The 13,740-nt window shown below is 43.3% G+C and overlaps 2 protein-coding genes across 2 annotated transcripts; both read right to left on the bottom strand.

Moving 5' to 3' along the window:
• Positions 1-742: 742 nt before the first annotated feature.
• On the bottom strand, positions 743-1,687 carry LOC136654304 (olfactory receptor 6B1-like). Its single transcript, XM_066631261.1, has one exon. The coding sequence runs from the start codon at positions 1,685-1,687 to the stop codon at positions 743-745; it is 945 nt and encodes a 314-aa protein (XP_066487358.1).
• A 6,604-nt stretch (positions 1,688-8,291) lies between these two features.
• LOC136652392 (olfactory receptor 6B1-like) lies at positions 8,292-9,254 on the bottom strand. Its single transcript, XM_066629329.1, has one exon. It carries the CDS (start codon positions 9,252-9,254, stop codon positions 8,292-8,294), a length of 963 nt encoding a protein of 320 aa, XP_066485426.1.
• Positions 9,255-13,740: the final 4,486 nt, after the last annotated feature.

Raw genomic sequence — 13,740 nt, 5'->3', positions numbered from 1 at the left:
AAGGTAGATAAAGAAATGAAAAAGAAAATAACTTTGTGCCAGGCTTCAGGACTGTCAGCATGGTTGAAAACAACATTTCACACAATGTGGAATTCAAAGATATTAGACAACCCACTAAGAAAAAATATCTGAGAACTTCCATGGAAAATTAAAACAAGGAAACCTGATTTCTGCACATTGCTTGCATCAGGGATTTTGTAAGGATCTGAGGTGCACTAATTAACTATGTTCTTCCGCACACATTCCTGTCGTGTAGCAAAGGAAATCAGAAGATCTCTGGTGGTGTTTGCCCCATTCCCTGGGGCAAAGAGTTTCTATGCTAGCCCCCCCCCCCCCCGGAGAACGAACATGCAGATCCCCAGAACATTGTAAAAAATGGTGCCGCTAGGAAAGGAGGTAGTGCAATTAGTAGAGAGATGCATTTATTAGCAGATAACCAACTTGCTGAACATATTGAAGAAATATGGAGAACAGTGGGAGTCAACCTGATTTATTCGATTTTCAACATGGTTACTTAGATTTAAATATCTTTTAATAATGTCCACTTTTTTTCTCGCAGCCATCTAAAATTCACAGTTCAGGTGAAGCTGCAATAGAAAGAGCAAGATCATTATACCTTAAATTTGCTGAGGCTAAGGCCTGTAAATCATTTACTCACAGTGTATCTACTCCAGAGGAAAGAAGTGTGTGACTTGGAGCCTAGATCATGGCTTAGATACTGAGGTTAGCTTTCCTTGTTTCTTCATAAAGACTCAAATCTGTTGATGACTTTTCTAAGGGCCTCCTTGAACTCTCTGTTTCTCAGGCTGTATATAAAGGGATTGATCATTGGAGTCAGAATTGTGTAAAAAACAGAGAAGACTTTGTTCAGATCTTTAAGTGTGTTGCTCTTGGGTAATATGTACACAATGGTAATAGTTCCATAAAAAATGGTGACCACTATAAGATGGGAAGAACAGGTAGAAAATGCCTTTCTCCTGCCATTGGTTGTAGGGATCTTCAAAATAGTGGGGATGATGAATGCATAGGAGGTCAGGGTGAGCACCAATGGTGGCACTGCACATGTGGAGCCCAAGACAGACATCAACATTTCTGTTTGCTGGGTTTCACTACAAGAAAGTCTTAACAATGGCGTGTAGTCACAAAAGAAATGGTCAATTTCATTTGGGCCACAGAAATTCAGCTGGGAAGCAAAGAATGTTGTAAAGGCACTCACCACAAAGGCTGTTATCCATGAAGCAAGAGACAGCTGAACACAGAGCCTGTTGTTCATAAGAGTTACATAATGTAGTGGTTTACATATGGCTATATACCTGTCATAGGACATCGCAGATAAGAGATAACACTCAGCACAGGCTAAGGATCCAAAGAAATAGAACTGAATGAAACACCCAATAAAAGAAATCCCATGGTAGTCACTAATAAAACTGGCCAAAGTTCTAGGAAGGATTGTGGAGATGTAGCAGGTCTCCAGAACAGACAAGTTCCCCAGGAAGAAGTACATGGGCTTGTGAAGGTGATGGTCAGCCAGAATGACCACAGCTATAAGGATGTTTCCAGTCATGGTCACCATGTAGATTGCTAAAAACACAACAAAGAGGAGAGTCTGCAGGTGGGGAAGAAGTTTGAATCCGAGGAGAAGGAATTCTGTGACCGTTGTTTGGTTATGCTTCTCTGTTTTGCCCATGGGTGCTTTCATCCTAGGACTAAACAATTGCTGCAGAAGAAAACAGAATTGTAAAAATGCAATAGGTCACATTTAGCTAACTCCATAAATATTGAAATTTGGTTTGGATTCCATCTACAATGGATTCCATCTACAATGACCAGATAGATTACGTAATGAATAAACTCTTGCTGATTTATATATGAAAGCTTAACAGAACATAATAAATGCTAGGCTGCAATACACTAAAGCTATGTGTTAAGCTCCTTCTGCAAAGGATAAACAGTCAGGGCCAAACGTCCCCGAAGGCATTTTCCATTCATATAAATATTTTATCAGAGACCCAGTGGTCATTACAGCTAGCTGAATTCTATTCCTATTAAAGGGAAGATGCTCTATAATTCATTATGCAATTTGGCTAGCTTCTTTGTATAGCCAGGTAAATATAAAAGATACATATTTTCAGATAGGACAGGATTGCATTCTGTGAAACATAGATTATAGAGTTGTAGGGTTTTCAGTGCTCTCAAGTGATCTCATGTAAATGTGATGAAAGGCATGTCTTTTTTTTTTAACATAAAGACTATTGTTCAGCCAAATTTTGACATGGGTGAGCTGAATCACTCTCAACTCAAAGGAATTTGGAATGGGCAGGAGGGCTGGTCTAGAGGGTAGAGCCTCCATTTGCCTGAAGATAACATCTGAAGGTCACCAGTTTGAGGCCACCAGCACCGTGAACGGCAAGACCTTGAAGCAGCTGACAAGCCTAGCTATGCCGAGTTATTCCACCTGCTCTTTGGCCGTTGTCAGCCTGTGTGGGAGGAAAATGGAGACCAGAATGTGATACCAGATCATAAAAGATCCATCTGAAATGTTGTGGTTCTTGAAGGACAGAACCTTCTTCAACTGTAAAAATCCCTATTGGGATTTAGTATAGCCTGCCTATGTAAACTGCCTTGAATTAAAGTCTGAGGAGAAATCTGATGACCAAGAAAGGCGGTATATAAATACCTGTACTATCATCTGATCTTCCCCCCCCACAAAAAAAAAAAAAAATGGGGGCGGGGGGAATCCAGTCACTGACCACATCAATCCAAGACTTGGTAAATGCCTGATTTCTTAACCTTCTCCCAACCTTTACCACCCTCCACAGTCATCCTTCTTCCTTTGAACAACACTTTCCTAGATTCTTTACATACCCAGTTCTTGAGCTGGATGGCAATAGCTGGTGAGCTGGGTGGCAATAGCTGCAAGACCATGGGAAGAATAAGGTTGTTCAGTTTCTCTCCCTCCTTCATTTCCCTGCCATGCTGCAGAGCAGAGCACCAGGAGAAGCTATGATGGTGGACTGGAAACTGGGATGGTCTCTTCTTCCTTTTCCATTCCCTTTGTCTCAACTCTCAGCATGAATCAGGCATGATGTTATAACCTGTGTTATTTAAAGACACCTTGTTGTTACTTCTTTTTCCTCTGTAAAGACATAATCCCTCTGGACACATCTGCCAGAAGGAATTCTAAGTTAAGTCACTGTGTCATCATTCATCATTCAGCAATTTTAGTACTGAAAAATACAGTAGAGACATTCTGGTGTCCTTTTTGGTTTGTAGCCTTTCAGGGTGACGTTCCAATCCCAAGGGCCATTGCAAATTTCCCCCATTTATTCCAGGCTCTAACAGACCAAGCCTATGCACGTTTACTCAGAAGTAAGCCTCAATGAGTTCAATGGAACCTACTCCCAGGTAAGTATGCATAGGATTCCAGCCCAAGAGTGACAAGACATATGAGGTGGGAGATGAAGACAAAAGCCATCTCAGCCTCCACCTCACCACTGCAGGTTCTTCTGACATGCTGCATGGCAGGACATACTAAGTTTTAAAATGGTGGAGGGAGGGCTTTGTTATCTTGGAGATCAAGTCCTGGAAAACTAATAAAGAATACAGCTTAGGAGAATATATGTGAAACTGCCTCAGACCACTAATCTATCTGGCCCAGACTAGCTGGTAGTGACTCCCCAGAGAACAGTCTTCCTCAACTTTGCCACCTAAGGTTTTTATTTGTTTGTTGTTGTTTTTTTAAACTAGAAATGATGGGGAGGCATAGACAAAGATCAGCAGATAGTATGAGATCTTCTTCCCTGGTGAAGAATGAACATCAGATAAGAAATTTTCCTATACAGCAGACAGAAGCCGTAACACCTTGCAAGTAGTATAGTGAGCATTTACCTGTATGTACACACACATCAAAAGCAACCAAAAGCATCGGAAGTATCGAAAGACCATCTGTAGGGCTCCCAGAAGCATCAAAAGTGAAAGTGGAACGATCGCCTCCCACCTCTGCAAAACCAGAAGTGGAGTGCACTTGCTCCACTTTCACTTCTTCAGTTTTGGGGAGCCCTGCAGATGTTCGCACAGGGCTCACCACACCCCTGGGAGGCTGCAGGAGGCTCTGTTAAGTACGGCCAAGCCCCTGCAGCCTCTGGAGCGATGCGATCATGGGGATCACGTCGCTGCCTCCACCCTGCCTCCTCGCTGTCCCTGCCCCTTAAGGGGGCAGAGGCCAGCGCCATCAGGCTGGGGCATTGTGACGCCCCAGTTTGAAAAGCCCTGTTGTAATGACTTTCAAAACACTTGAAAGTCAAAATGTGACAGTTTGTGTCCTTTCTCACTGGACCACAGGAGTCACTCACTGAAACTGATTGTCAGTAGATCCAGGACAGACAACTGCTTCTTTATACAGTACAAAATTATAATTCCCTGTACCAAGATGTGGAAATGGCCATCAACAGAGTTGTATTTGTGTCTCAGACAAATTCATTGAAGAAAGGTTTATCAAAAGTTATTAGTCATGAACTAGAAAGGAAAGGGGAAGATCTTGGGAGAGCCTGAAAAGGAAACTGACAAAGTTTGGCAATGCTGCAATTGACTATTAGTTAGAACAGGGGTGTCCAAAGTTTTTGGCAGGAGGGCCACATCATCTCTCTGACACTGTGTTGGGGGGCCAGGGGAAAAAAAAGAATTAATTTACATTTAAAATTTGAATAAATTTACATATGTTTACATAAATGAATATATTAAAGATGAACTTCTATGAATGAATGAAGGTCTTGCAATATCTCAAGGCCTATAAAAGGCCTTGCACAAAGCAAGGCTGGCCTTTACTTTGCTGCTGCTACTGCATTACAGACATGAAACAGCAAGCAGTGTAGGGAGCCCTCATTCCACAGCTCACGCAAAAGATCAAACAGTTGCCCTCACGCTGAGAGCAGTTGCGTTGGGCCATTGTGGGCTTCAACAACTCCTTGGAGGGCCAGAGGCTCTTTGGAGACTGGGGGCTCTCTGAGGGCCGCATTAAGAGGCTTCGAGGGCCGTAAGTGGCCCCAGGGCCGGGGTTTGGGCACACCTGAGTTAGAACAATGTGAAAATCATCTTAAGTTGTATTGGATGATGAGCCGGGAAAGATTATTAGGCTAAAATGTTTTGACTCCTTTGTTCACTTTGCAAATTGGTTCTCTACATAGCACAACAGTTTGACCCTCTAGTGGCCATTCTAAAACACAGCTTTAGACCAGACCTGTACAGTACTGCATACTGCTTGCCAGTGTCCGGGCCCCCCCAGCTGCCCTGACCCCCGACTTACCCTGGAGCAGGCACCCAATGTCCAGGGTGGGGAGGCTTCCCTGCCCTTAAGGGGTGCAAATAGAGTGTTGGCTCACCCCAACCAGACAGGGGAGGCTGGCAAGGCAAACAAGTAATACTGGAGGAAACAAGCCAGGAACAGGAACAGCCTTTTCTGCCCCACCTGGAGGAAGGGGAGGGGCCAAAGGGGGTGGGCTTCATAAAACAGGGAGGCCAGGTATGAGAGGCAGTCAGTGCGAAGCAGGGAGCTGTGCGGTGAACAGCTCCTGCTCCTAGGCCAGGTCTGGCAGCTCTGCTAGGGAGGAGGAGAAGGGTGCTTGAATCCTCTCCCCCTCCAGCCAATCTGAGGCCTCCCTGGGGGTGGAACAAGCCTGCTCCAGGCCCTTCCAGGGCTGGGACCCTACAGCCAGTAAGAAATCTTTGCAGGTGTAGCTGCGAGAGTCCTCAAAGCAGAAGCCAAGTTACAGCACTAGTATCACTAAGTACAGTGCATGGAATCATGTGACCCTGGCTTCCATGTATGCTCATGAGTGACGTGACCACTTGGCCAGTGCGTCCATTTTTATTGCTGTGATTCTTTCATTTGCTTCTCGTTTTTCTATTTTTGTTGCATTTATATATGTTACATTTATAATGTGTTGCACACACACACAGCTAAAACATTAAAAATACACTATATACACTGAATGTAATGAATTTGGAACATTATTCTCCTCCTCTCACTTGTGCAGCCACATCAAAAAGGAGTGTGACGAATCCATGGTGGGGACTGTTTGTATGGAGAATCATTTCAGCAGTCTGAAGGAATACAGCCCAGATGTGGTTTTAGTGAAAACTAGGCCCAGAAGAAGTTATGCTGGAAGGGGGGAAAAAAATCTGGGAAGGGTGGGATACCTATATGTTCTCTGAGATCTCCTGTCCTCCTCTAGTAATACAGTTCCCACATCCCTGTTACCGAAAGGGCTGTTTTGTTTAGGAGAATAATTACACTGCCCTTATTGGAACCTTAGGGTCATAGGCTGGATAACAAGAAGGCGTAATGCAGAGAAATTCCCTTTTGCTTAAAGAAGAGACTAAGAGAAAGATAACTTTTAATAAAAGATTATAGTTTTATTACAAAAGCACAAAGGTAAACATAATGCACATGGAGAAATGATAAGTGTATGTTTCTTGGTCTAGTACTTGAATCTAGTGTACCTAGCTTCAATGGTGGTTGCGTGTAAAGAGTATTTGGTGCATCCGAGGAAATCAGAAAAAGGAAAGGTTGTAGGGAAGGATTTTAGGGGTCCCTGGTCTGCCAACCCCAGCTGCTAACTAAAGATGGGGAGAGAAGGGGAGAAAAAGGGGGGGAAGGGAAAGAGTTCCAGGCGCAAGATAGTTACCTGTCCTGTAGAGCAGTTGGAGGGGGGAAGAGTCCTGTGAAGAAGACCCTCTGACACAACACAGATGTGTTGGTCCTTGGGAAGAGAGCGAGCATGTGTGAGGAAGCCCTCACTTAAAAAGGGGTTTGCAGACAGTGCTGAGCTAGATGGTAGCTGGATTACTACCACACAGCAGGGTGCTTGGAGTATGTAAAACATTGAAAAAGGATCAGGATGTCAGTTATCAGCAAAATTCAATGGGGTCTATGGCTGGGTTCCTAGATGGGGGAACTTAAACAATACAATGAATCAGCAACACAAGAAGGCAGCTCAAGTTTGCATACAGTACTTAAACAGTGATTGTGTTAGGAGACACTTTTGCATACAGTTCTTAAACAGTGATTGGGTTAAAACAATACATGCCCAATCTTGTCTGATCTTGGAAGCTAAGCAGGGTCAGGCCTGGTTAGTACTTGGATGGGAGACCGCCTGGAAATACTGGGTGCTGTAGGCTTATACCATAGTCTTTCGAGACTGAAGGTTGCCAACCACTTAAACAATGATTTAAGGTGCCAGACTTCCTCCCATAAGGTGTGACCATGGGGGGGGGGTGGTTGTGTAACCATGAGCTTGTGACTTGACCAGAGTTTTGGAAATGTGGCCTGTGTGCTGGGAGAAGTTTAGCCTGCATGATATTTCAGTCCATAGTAACATAACCAGATATAGAGAGAAAATCACAACTAAAAGTCCAAAGGGGATTTTCATGTAACATCCCCACAAAACCAATTAAGTAATTAAGAAAAGGATTCCATGCATTGTTTTAAATACTTGTAATGCAGTAGGGTATCGAGGGGTCAGGTGAAGAAGGTAGATAAAGAAATGAAAAAGGAAAAAACTTTGTGCCAGGCTTCAGGTCTGTCAGCAAGGTTGAAAACAACTTTTCACACAATATGGAATTCAAAGATTTTAGACAACCTGCCAAGGAAAAATATCTGAAAATTTTCAAGGAAAGTTAAAACCAGTTTCTACAAGAAAACCTGATTTCAGCACATTGCTAGCATCAGGAATTTTCTAAGGGCCTGAGCTGAACTAATTCACTACATTTTTCCTCTCACATTTCTCTTATGTAGCAAAGGAAATCAGAAGATCTCTGGTAGTGTCGCCCCATTCCCTGGGGCAAAGAGTTTCTATGCTAGCCACCCAAGAGAATGGACATGAATATCCCCAGAACATTGTAAAAAATGGTGCCGCTGTCAACTATTTAGGAAAGGAGGTAGTGCAATTAGTAGAGAGATGCACTTACTAGCATATAACTAACTTGCTGAACATATTGAAGAAATGTGGAGAATAGTGGGAATAAACCTGATTAATTCAGTTTTCAACATGGTTACTTAGATTTAAATATCTTTTAATAATGTCCACTTTTTTTTTCCTCGAAGCCATCTCACACCTAAAATTGACAGTGCAGGTGAAGCTGGAATAGAAAGAGCGAGAGATTATTATACCTTGGACTTGCTAAGGCTACGACCTGTAAATCATTTACTCACAGTGTATCTTCTCTCCAGGAAAGCAGTGTATGACTTAGAGCTTAAATCATGGTTAAGATCCCCCCCCCCCCCGGTACTGAGGTTAGCTCTCCTTGTTTCTCCACAAAGACCCAAATCTGCTGATGACTTTTCTAAGGGCCTCCTTGAACTCTCTGTTTCTCAGGCTGTATATAAAGGGATTGATCATTGGAGTCAGAATTGTGTAGAAAACAGAGAAGACTTTGTTCAGATATTTCAGCATGTTGCTCTTGGGTAATATGTACACAATTGTAAGACTTCCATAAAAAATGGTGACCACTATCAGATGAGAAGAACAGGTAGAAAATGCTTTTCGCCTGCCACTGGTTGTAGGGATCTTAAAAATAGTCTTGACGATGAATGCATAGGAGGTCAGGGTGAGCACCAATGGTGGCATTGTACATGTGGAGCCCAAGACAGACATCAGCATTTCTGTTTGCTGGGTTTCACTACAGGAAAGCCTTAACAATGGAGTGTAGTCACAAAGGAAATGGTCAATTTCATTTGGGCCACAGAAATTCAGCTGGGAAGCAGAGAATGTTGTAAAGGCAGTCAACACAAAGCCTGTTAGCCATGAAGTAAGAGACAGCAGAACACAGAGCCTGTTGTTCATAAGAGTTACATAATGTAGTGGTTTACATATGGCTACATACCTGTCATAGGACATCGCAGATAAGAGATAACACTCAGCACAGGCTAAGGATCCAAAGAAATAGAACTGAATGAAACACCCACTAAAAGGAATCCCATGGTAGTCACTAATAAAACTGGCCAAAGTCCTAGGAAGGATTGTGGAGATGTAGCAGGTCTCCAGAACAGACAAGTTCCCCAGGAAGAAGTACATGGGCTTGTGAAGGTGATGGTCAACCAGAATGACCACAGCTATAAGGATGTTTCCAGTCATGGTCACCATGTAGATTGCTAAAAACACAACAAAGAGGAGAGTCTGCAGGTGGGGAGGAAGAGTGAATCCGAGGAGAAGGAATTCTGTGACTGTTGTTTGGTTATCCCTTTCTGTTTGGGACATGGGTGTTTTCATCCTAGGAGTAAACAATTGCTGCAGAAGAAAACAGAATTGTAAAAATGGAATAGGTCACATTTAGCTAACTCCATAAATATTGAAATTTGGTTTGGATTGCATCAATATCTACAATGACCAGATAGATTATATAACGGATAAACTCTTTCTGACATATGAAAGCTTAACAGAACTCAATAAATGCTTGGCTGCAATACATTCAAGCTATGTGTTATGCTCCTTCTGCAAAGGAAAACAGTCAGTTCCAAATGCCCTGAAGACGTTTTCCATTCATATAATTATTTTATCAGAGACCCAGTGGTCATTGCAACAAGCTTAATTCTATTCCTGTTGATGCTCTATAATTCATTATGCAATTTGGTTAGCTTTATTGTATTGCCTGGTAAAAATAAATGTTACATGTTGTCAGATAGGCAAGGATTGCGTGCTGTGAAACATAGCTTATAGAGTTGTAGGGTTTTCAATGTAGGGTTTTCGATCTCATGTAAGTGTGGTAAAAGACATGTCTTTTTTATTGTAAAGACGTTGTTTAGCCACATTTTGACATGAGTAAGCTGAATCACTCTCAACTCAAAGGGATTTGGAATGATCTGATCATTTTCCCCCCAAATTGGGGGGGGGGGAATCCAATCACTGACCACATCAATCCAAGACTTGGTGAATGCCTGATTTCTTAACCTTCTCCCAACCTATACCACCCTCCACAGTGATCCCTCTTCCTTTGAACCACACTTTCCTAGATCCTTACATACCCAGTTCCTGAAGCAGTGGTGAACTGGACAGCAGTAGCTACAAGACCATGGGAAGAATAAGGTTGTTCAGCTTCTCTCCCTCCTTCATTTCCCTGCCACGCTGCAGAGCAGAGCACCAGGAGAAGCTATGATGGTGGACTGGAAACTGGGATGGTCTCTTCTTCCTTTTCCATTCCCTTTGTCTCAGCACTCAGCATGAATCATGCTGAGTGCTGAGACAAAGGAAATGATGTTCTAACCTGCATTATTTAAAGACATCTTGTTGTTACTTCTTTTTCCTCTGTAAAGACATAATCCCTCTGGACACATCCTCCAGAAGGAATTCTAAGTTAAGTCACTGTGTCACTAAAATTCAGCAATTTGCGTACTGAAAATACAGTAGAGACATTCTGGTGTCCATTTCGGTTTGTAGCCTTTCAGGGGCACGTTCCAATCCCAAGGGCCATTGCAAATTTCCCCCATTTATTCCAGGCTCTAATAACCCAAGCCTATGTATGTTTACTCAGAAGTAAGCCTCAATTTAAGTGGAACCTACTCCCAGGCAAGTATGCATAGGATTCCAGCCTAAGAGTGCCAAGACATATGAGGTGGAAGATGAAGACAAACTCCCTCTCAGCCTCCACCACTGCAGCTTCTTCTGAAATGCTGCATTGCAGGACATTTTTGACAATTTTTACAATGGTTTTTTACAATTGGTTTTTTACAATGGTTTTTTACAATTTTTTACAATTTTTACAATGGTGGAGGGAGGGCTTTGGCATCTTGGAAATCAAGTCCTGGAAAACTAAGAAAGCATACAGCTTAGGAGAATATTTATGAAACTGCCTCAGACCACTAGTCTACCTGGCCCAGACTAGCTGGTAGTGGCTCCCCAAAGAACAGTCTTCCTCAGCTTTGCCACCTAAGGTTTTTTTTTTTTTTTTTTTTTCATTTGTTTGTTTTAAACTAGAAATGATGGGGAGGCATAGACAAAGATCAGCAGATAGTATGGTATTCTTCTTCCCTGGTGAAGAATGAACATCAGATGAGAAGTTTTTCTATACAGCAGACAGAAGCTGTAACTACTTGCAAGTAGTACAGTGAGCATGTACCTGTATGAGCACACACAGAGACACATCAAAAGCAACCAAACAGTGCAGCAGATAAGACAAGTAAACTCTGGATCCTTGAAGGCACTGCCAAACATGAAATACCACAAATAAGTCAAGGGCAGGTTTTGAGCCCAAAATCATGGAATTTTCTATGACTCTTGGATTAGTCTGGTGTTAAGCTTAGGGGGGTGTCTGACTATAGTTCTATCTGATTTTATCTGAGTCCAGATTCTGAAAAATAACCTACCAGTAAATGTTACCTAAGAACTTTACATTCTCCAATTTATAAAAAAAAAATAAAAGATCATAAGATACATTTTTATTCATTAACTTTTTAAATTCTGTTCTTCACAACCTTTTTGTAAACACTATCAGAGTGAGAGCCCAATCCTTAGCTTGGCGCTGTGGCTTCATGCCGCCACGCACTGTTGCAAATGTGCTGCAAGGCACGTCTGCGACACTTACCACCGGGCTACCGCCTGTGCTAGCCCAGCGCCGGCCAGTGCTGGGCTAGCATCAGGCTAGTGCAGGGCAGGCACCCAGCCTCCGCCGCTCGGTGGTCTTATGGACCACTGAGCCACAGCATAGTAAGTGGGGGCGGGGAGGGGATGGGGAGGAGGCGTTCCGGGGAGGGGGTAGGCTGGCAGAGGGTAGAGAGAGGTAGGGGGGAGATGTGACAGAGAACCGGGGGGCAGGGAGAGGGCTGGTGGGAGGCATGCAGGTGGAGGGAGCAGGGAGGCAGGATGCGGTTCCGGTGGAGCAGAGCTCCACCAGATCCTGTCCATTCGTGGAGGGCTTGGTGCCCTACACAAATGGCTTTACCTTACCGCCAACTTCCCTTACCCAGCAGAAGGGGACAAAAGTCCCCTTCTCCAGAGTGGCTGCCTGCGGTTGCCCGAGGCACACAGGATCCAGTGGCAGCCGTTCTTGGTGCTGCCATGGCTAGGTGCCCCAGGCAGCTCAGGAATGGGCTGTAAGTGCACTGTAAACAACATACCAGTAGAACCATTCATCAAATCCTTCTTTAAAGTGTGTTAAGCCAGAGGTTCTACGTATAACATACAACATATAATACATAACTGGGAGTGTGCAATTCAATTCACAGTATAGAGACAAGCAACAAGGACTGAGCGTAAGCAAGCACCGCTACACATAGTTGCAACCTGATTTACTCAGAAGTAGCCCCATTGCTTTCCATGGCTGTTATTCTTCAGTAATGGTGCACTGAATTGTAGCCTTGGATTTTGTTTCAGATGGAAATACAGATTACATTCTGATGTTTTAAAAATCAGACCTCTGCCAAACATTTGCAAAGTGGTGCAGAAGAGTTGGGTGTGATCCTGCCAAAGAGAATGAGGCTTGCTTGATTTCAATGAAAGCTTTGACCCTTGGCTTACATTTTGCTCAGGCGGAAGGAGTGAAAGGGTTAACTTTGGCTGCAGCTTTTAGAGTTGAATGCTCTGGAGACTTCTTGTTGGCATCCTTCAGTCTCGGAAGACTATGGTGTCATGCTCTGAATGGTGGTTCTGGAACAGAGTGTCCTCTCCAGTGCGCGAAGCCTAGGTAAAGTAGGTATGGAGGATAGGCTGTTACCCATGCAGCAAATCCCCCCTCTCCACGTCGCTGAAATGGTCCAATGGAAAGGCAGAGGCCAATACTGGAGACTAATAGCCCTTAATTATCTCTGCATTGTCCTCATGCTCTCCTCTGGGCTTCTCCTCCCTGCCTGACTAGCCCTGATTCCTGAGTGACCAGCAGATAAGGGGAGGAGATTATTTACATTTGATGTATTTGCAGAAATTTCTTGACATAGGTGAGTATCTATGGTAGTAATATTAGACAAATAAATGAATGATACTCAGAGATCACTTAAAGCTTTTTTGTTAGATGCTTTGGTTTCTGCTGTCTTTAGCAGTATACCATTTTGATTTAAGCCATTTCTGCCCAATGTTGCATGTATGCAACAGGGATCAAATGTGTACACCTGTGGGCTGGGCAGAAATGGGCTAAATACAAGCCTAGAATGCTGGAAAGAATGCTCAATGGTAGAATTCTCAAGAGAATGGAACATACTATTGAAAAGTGGTATATAAATACTGTTCATCATCATCATCATCATCATCATCATACAAGTGAATTAGGGCCCAATCCTATCCAACTTTCTGGCACTGATGCAGCCCTGAGGTAAGGGAACAACATTCCCTTACTTTGCAGAGGCCTCCTGTGTGACTGCCTGTGTGACTGCAGTGTGTAGCACACGCCCCGTTGGTATGGTTGCACCCAACTGCTGGACAGTTGGATAGAATTGGGCCCCTAGTTCATATATTCAGAATTTCTCTTTCTTTTAATATCCCATGATTTTAATCATCTGCATTGGTCTTGGCACGTCCAGCACTGAGACAACTTCAACAGATTATTTTAAACAGGTGATATGGGGAGGTCAACCCCTCAGTATAATAATGTTGTAATAACTCTGTTAATCTCTTTGTCCCTCTCCCACACACAGCTCTTTGGACCTTCAAATATGCTTCCCCCATCACACCTCTGACCTCTTTCTTCATCAAAGCAGGAGTTGCACATTTGGATCCACTCCATTCAGTTCACAAAATCTGGGTTTAGGAAAAAGAACCA

Source organism: Tiliqua scincoides, chromosome 5, assembly GCF_035046505.1.
Source record: "Tiliqua scincoides isolate rTilSci1 chromosome 5, rTilSci1.hap2, whole genome shotgun sequence".
In the NCBI taxonomy this organism is placed as follows: Eukaryota; Metazoa; Chordata; class Lepidosauria; order Squamata; family Scincidae; genus Tiliqua; species Tiliqua scincoides.
Note: the sequence above shows the minus strand (reverse complement) of the source record. Positions and strands in the feature narration are given on the sequence as shown.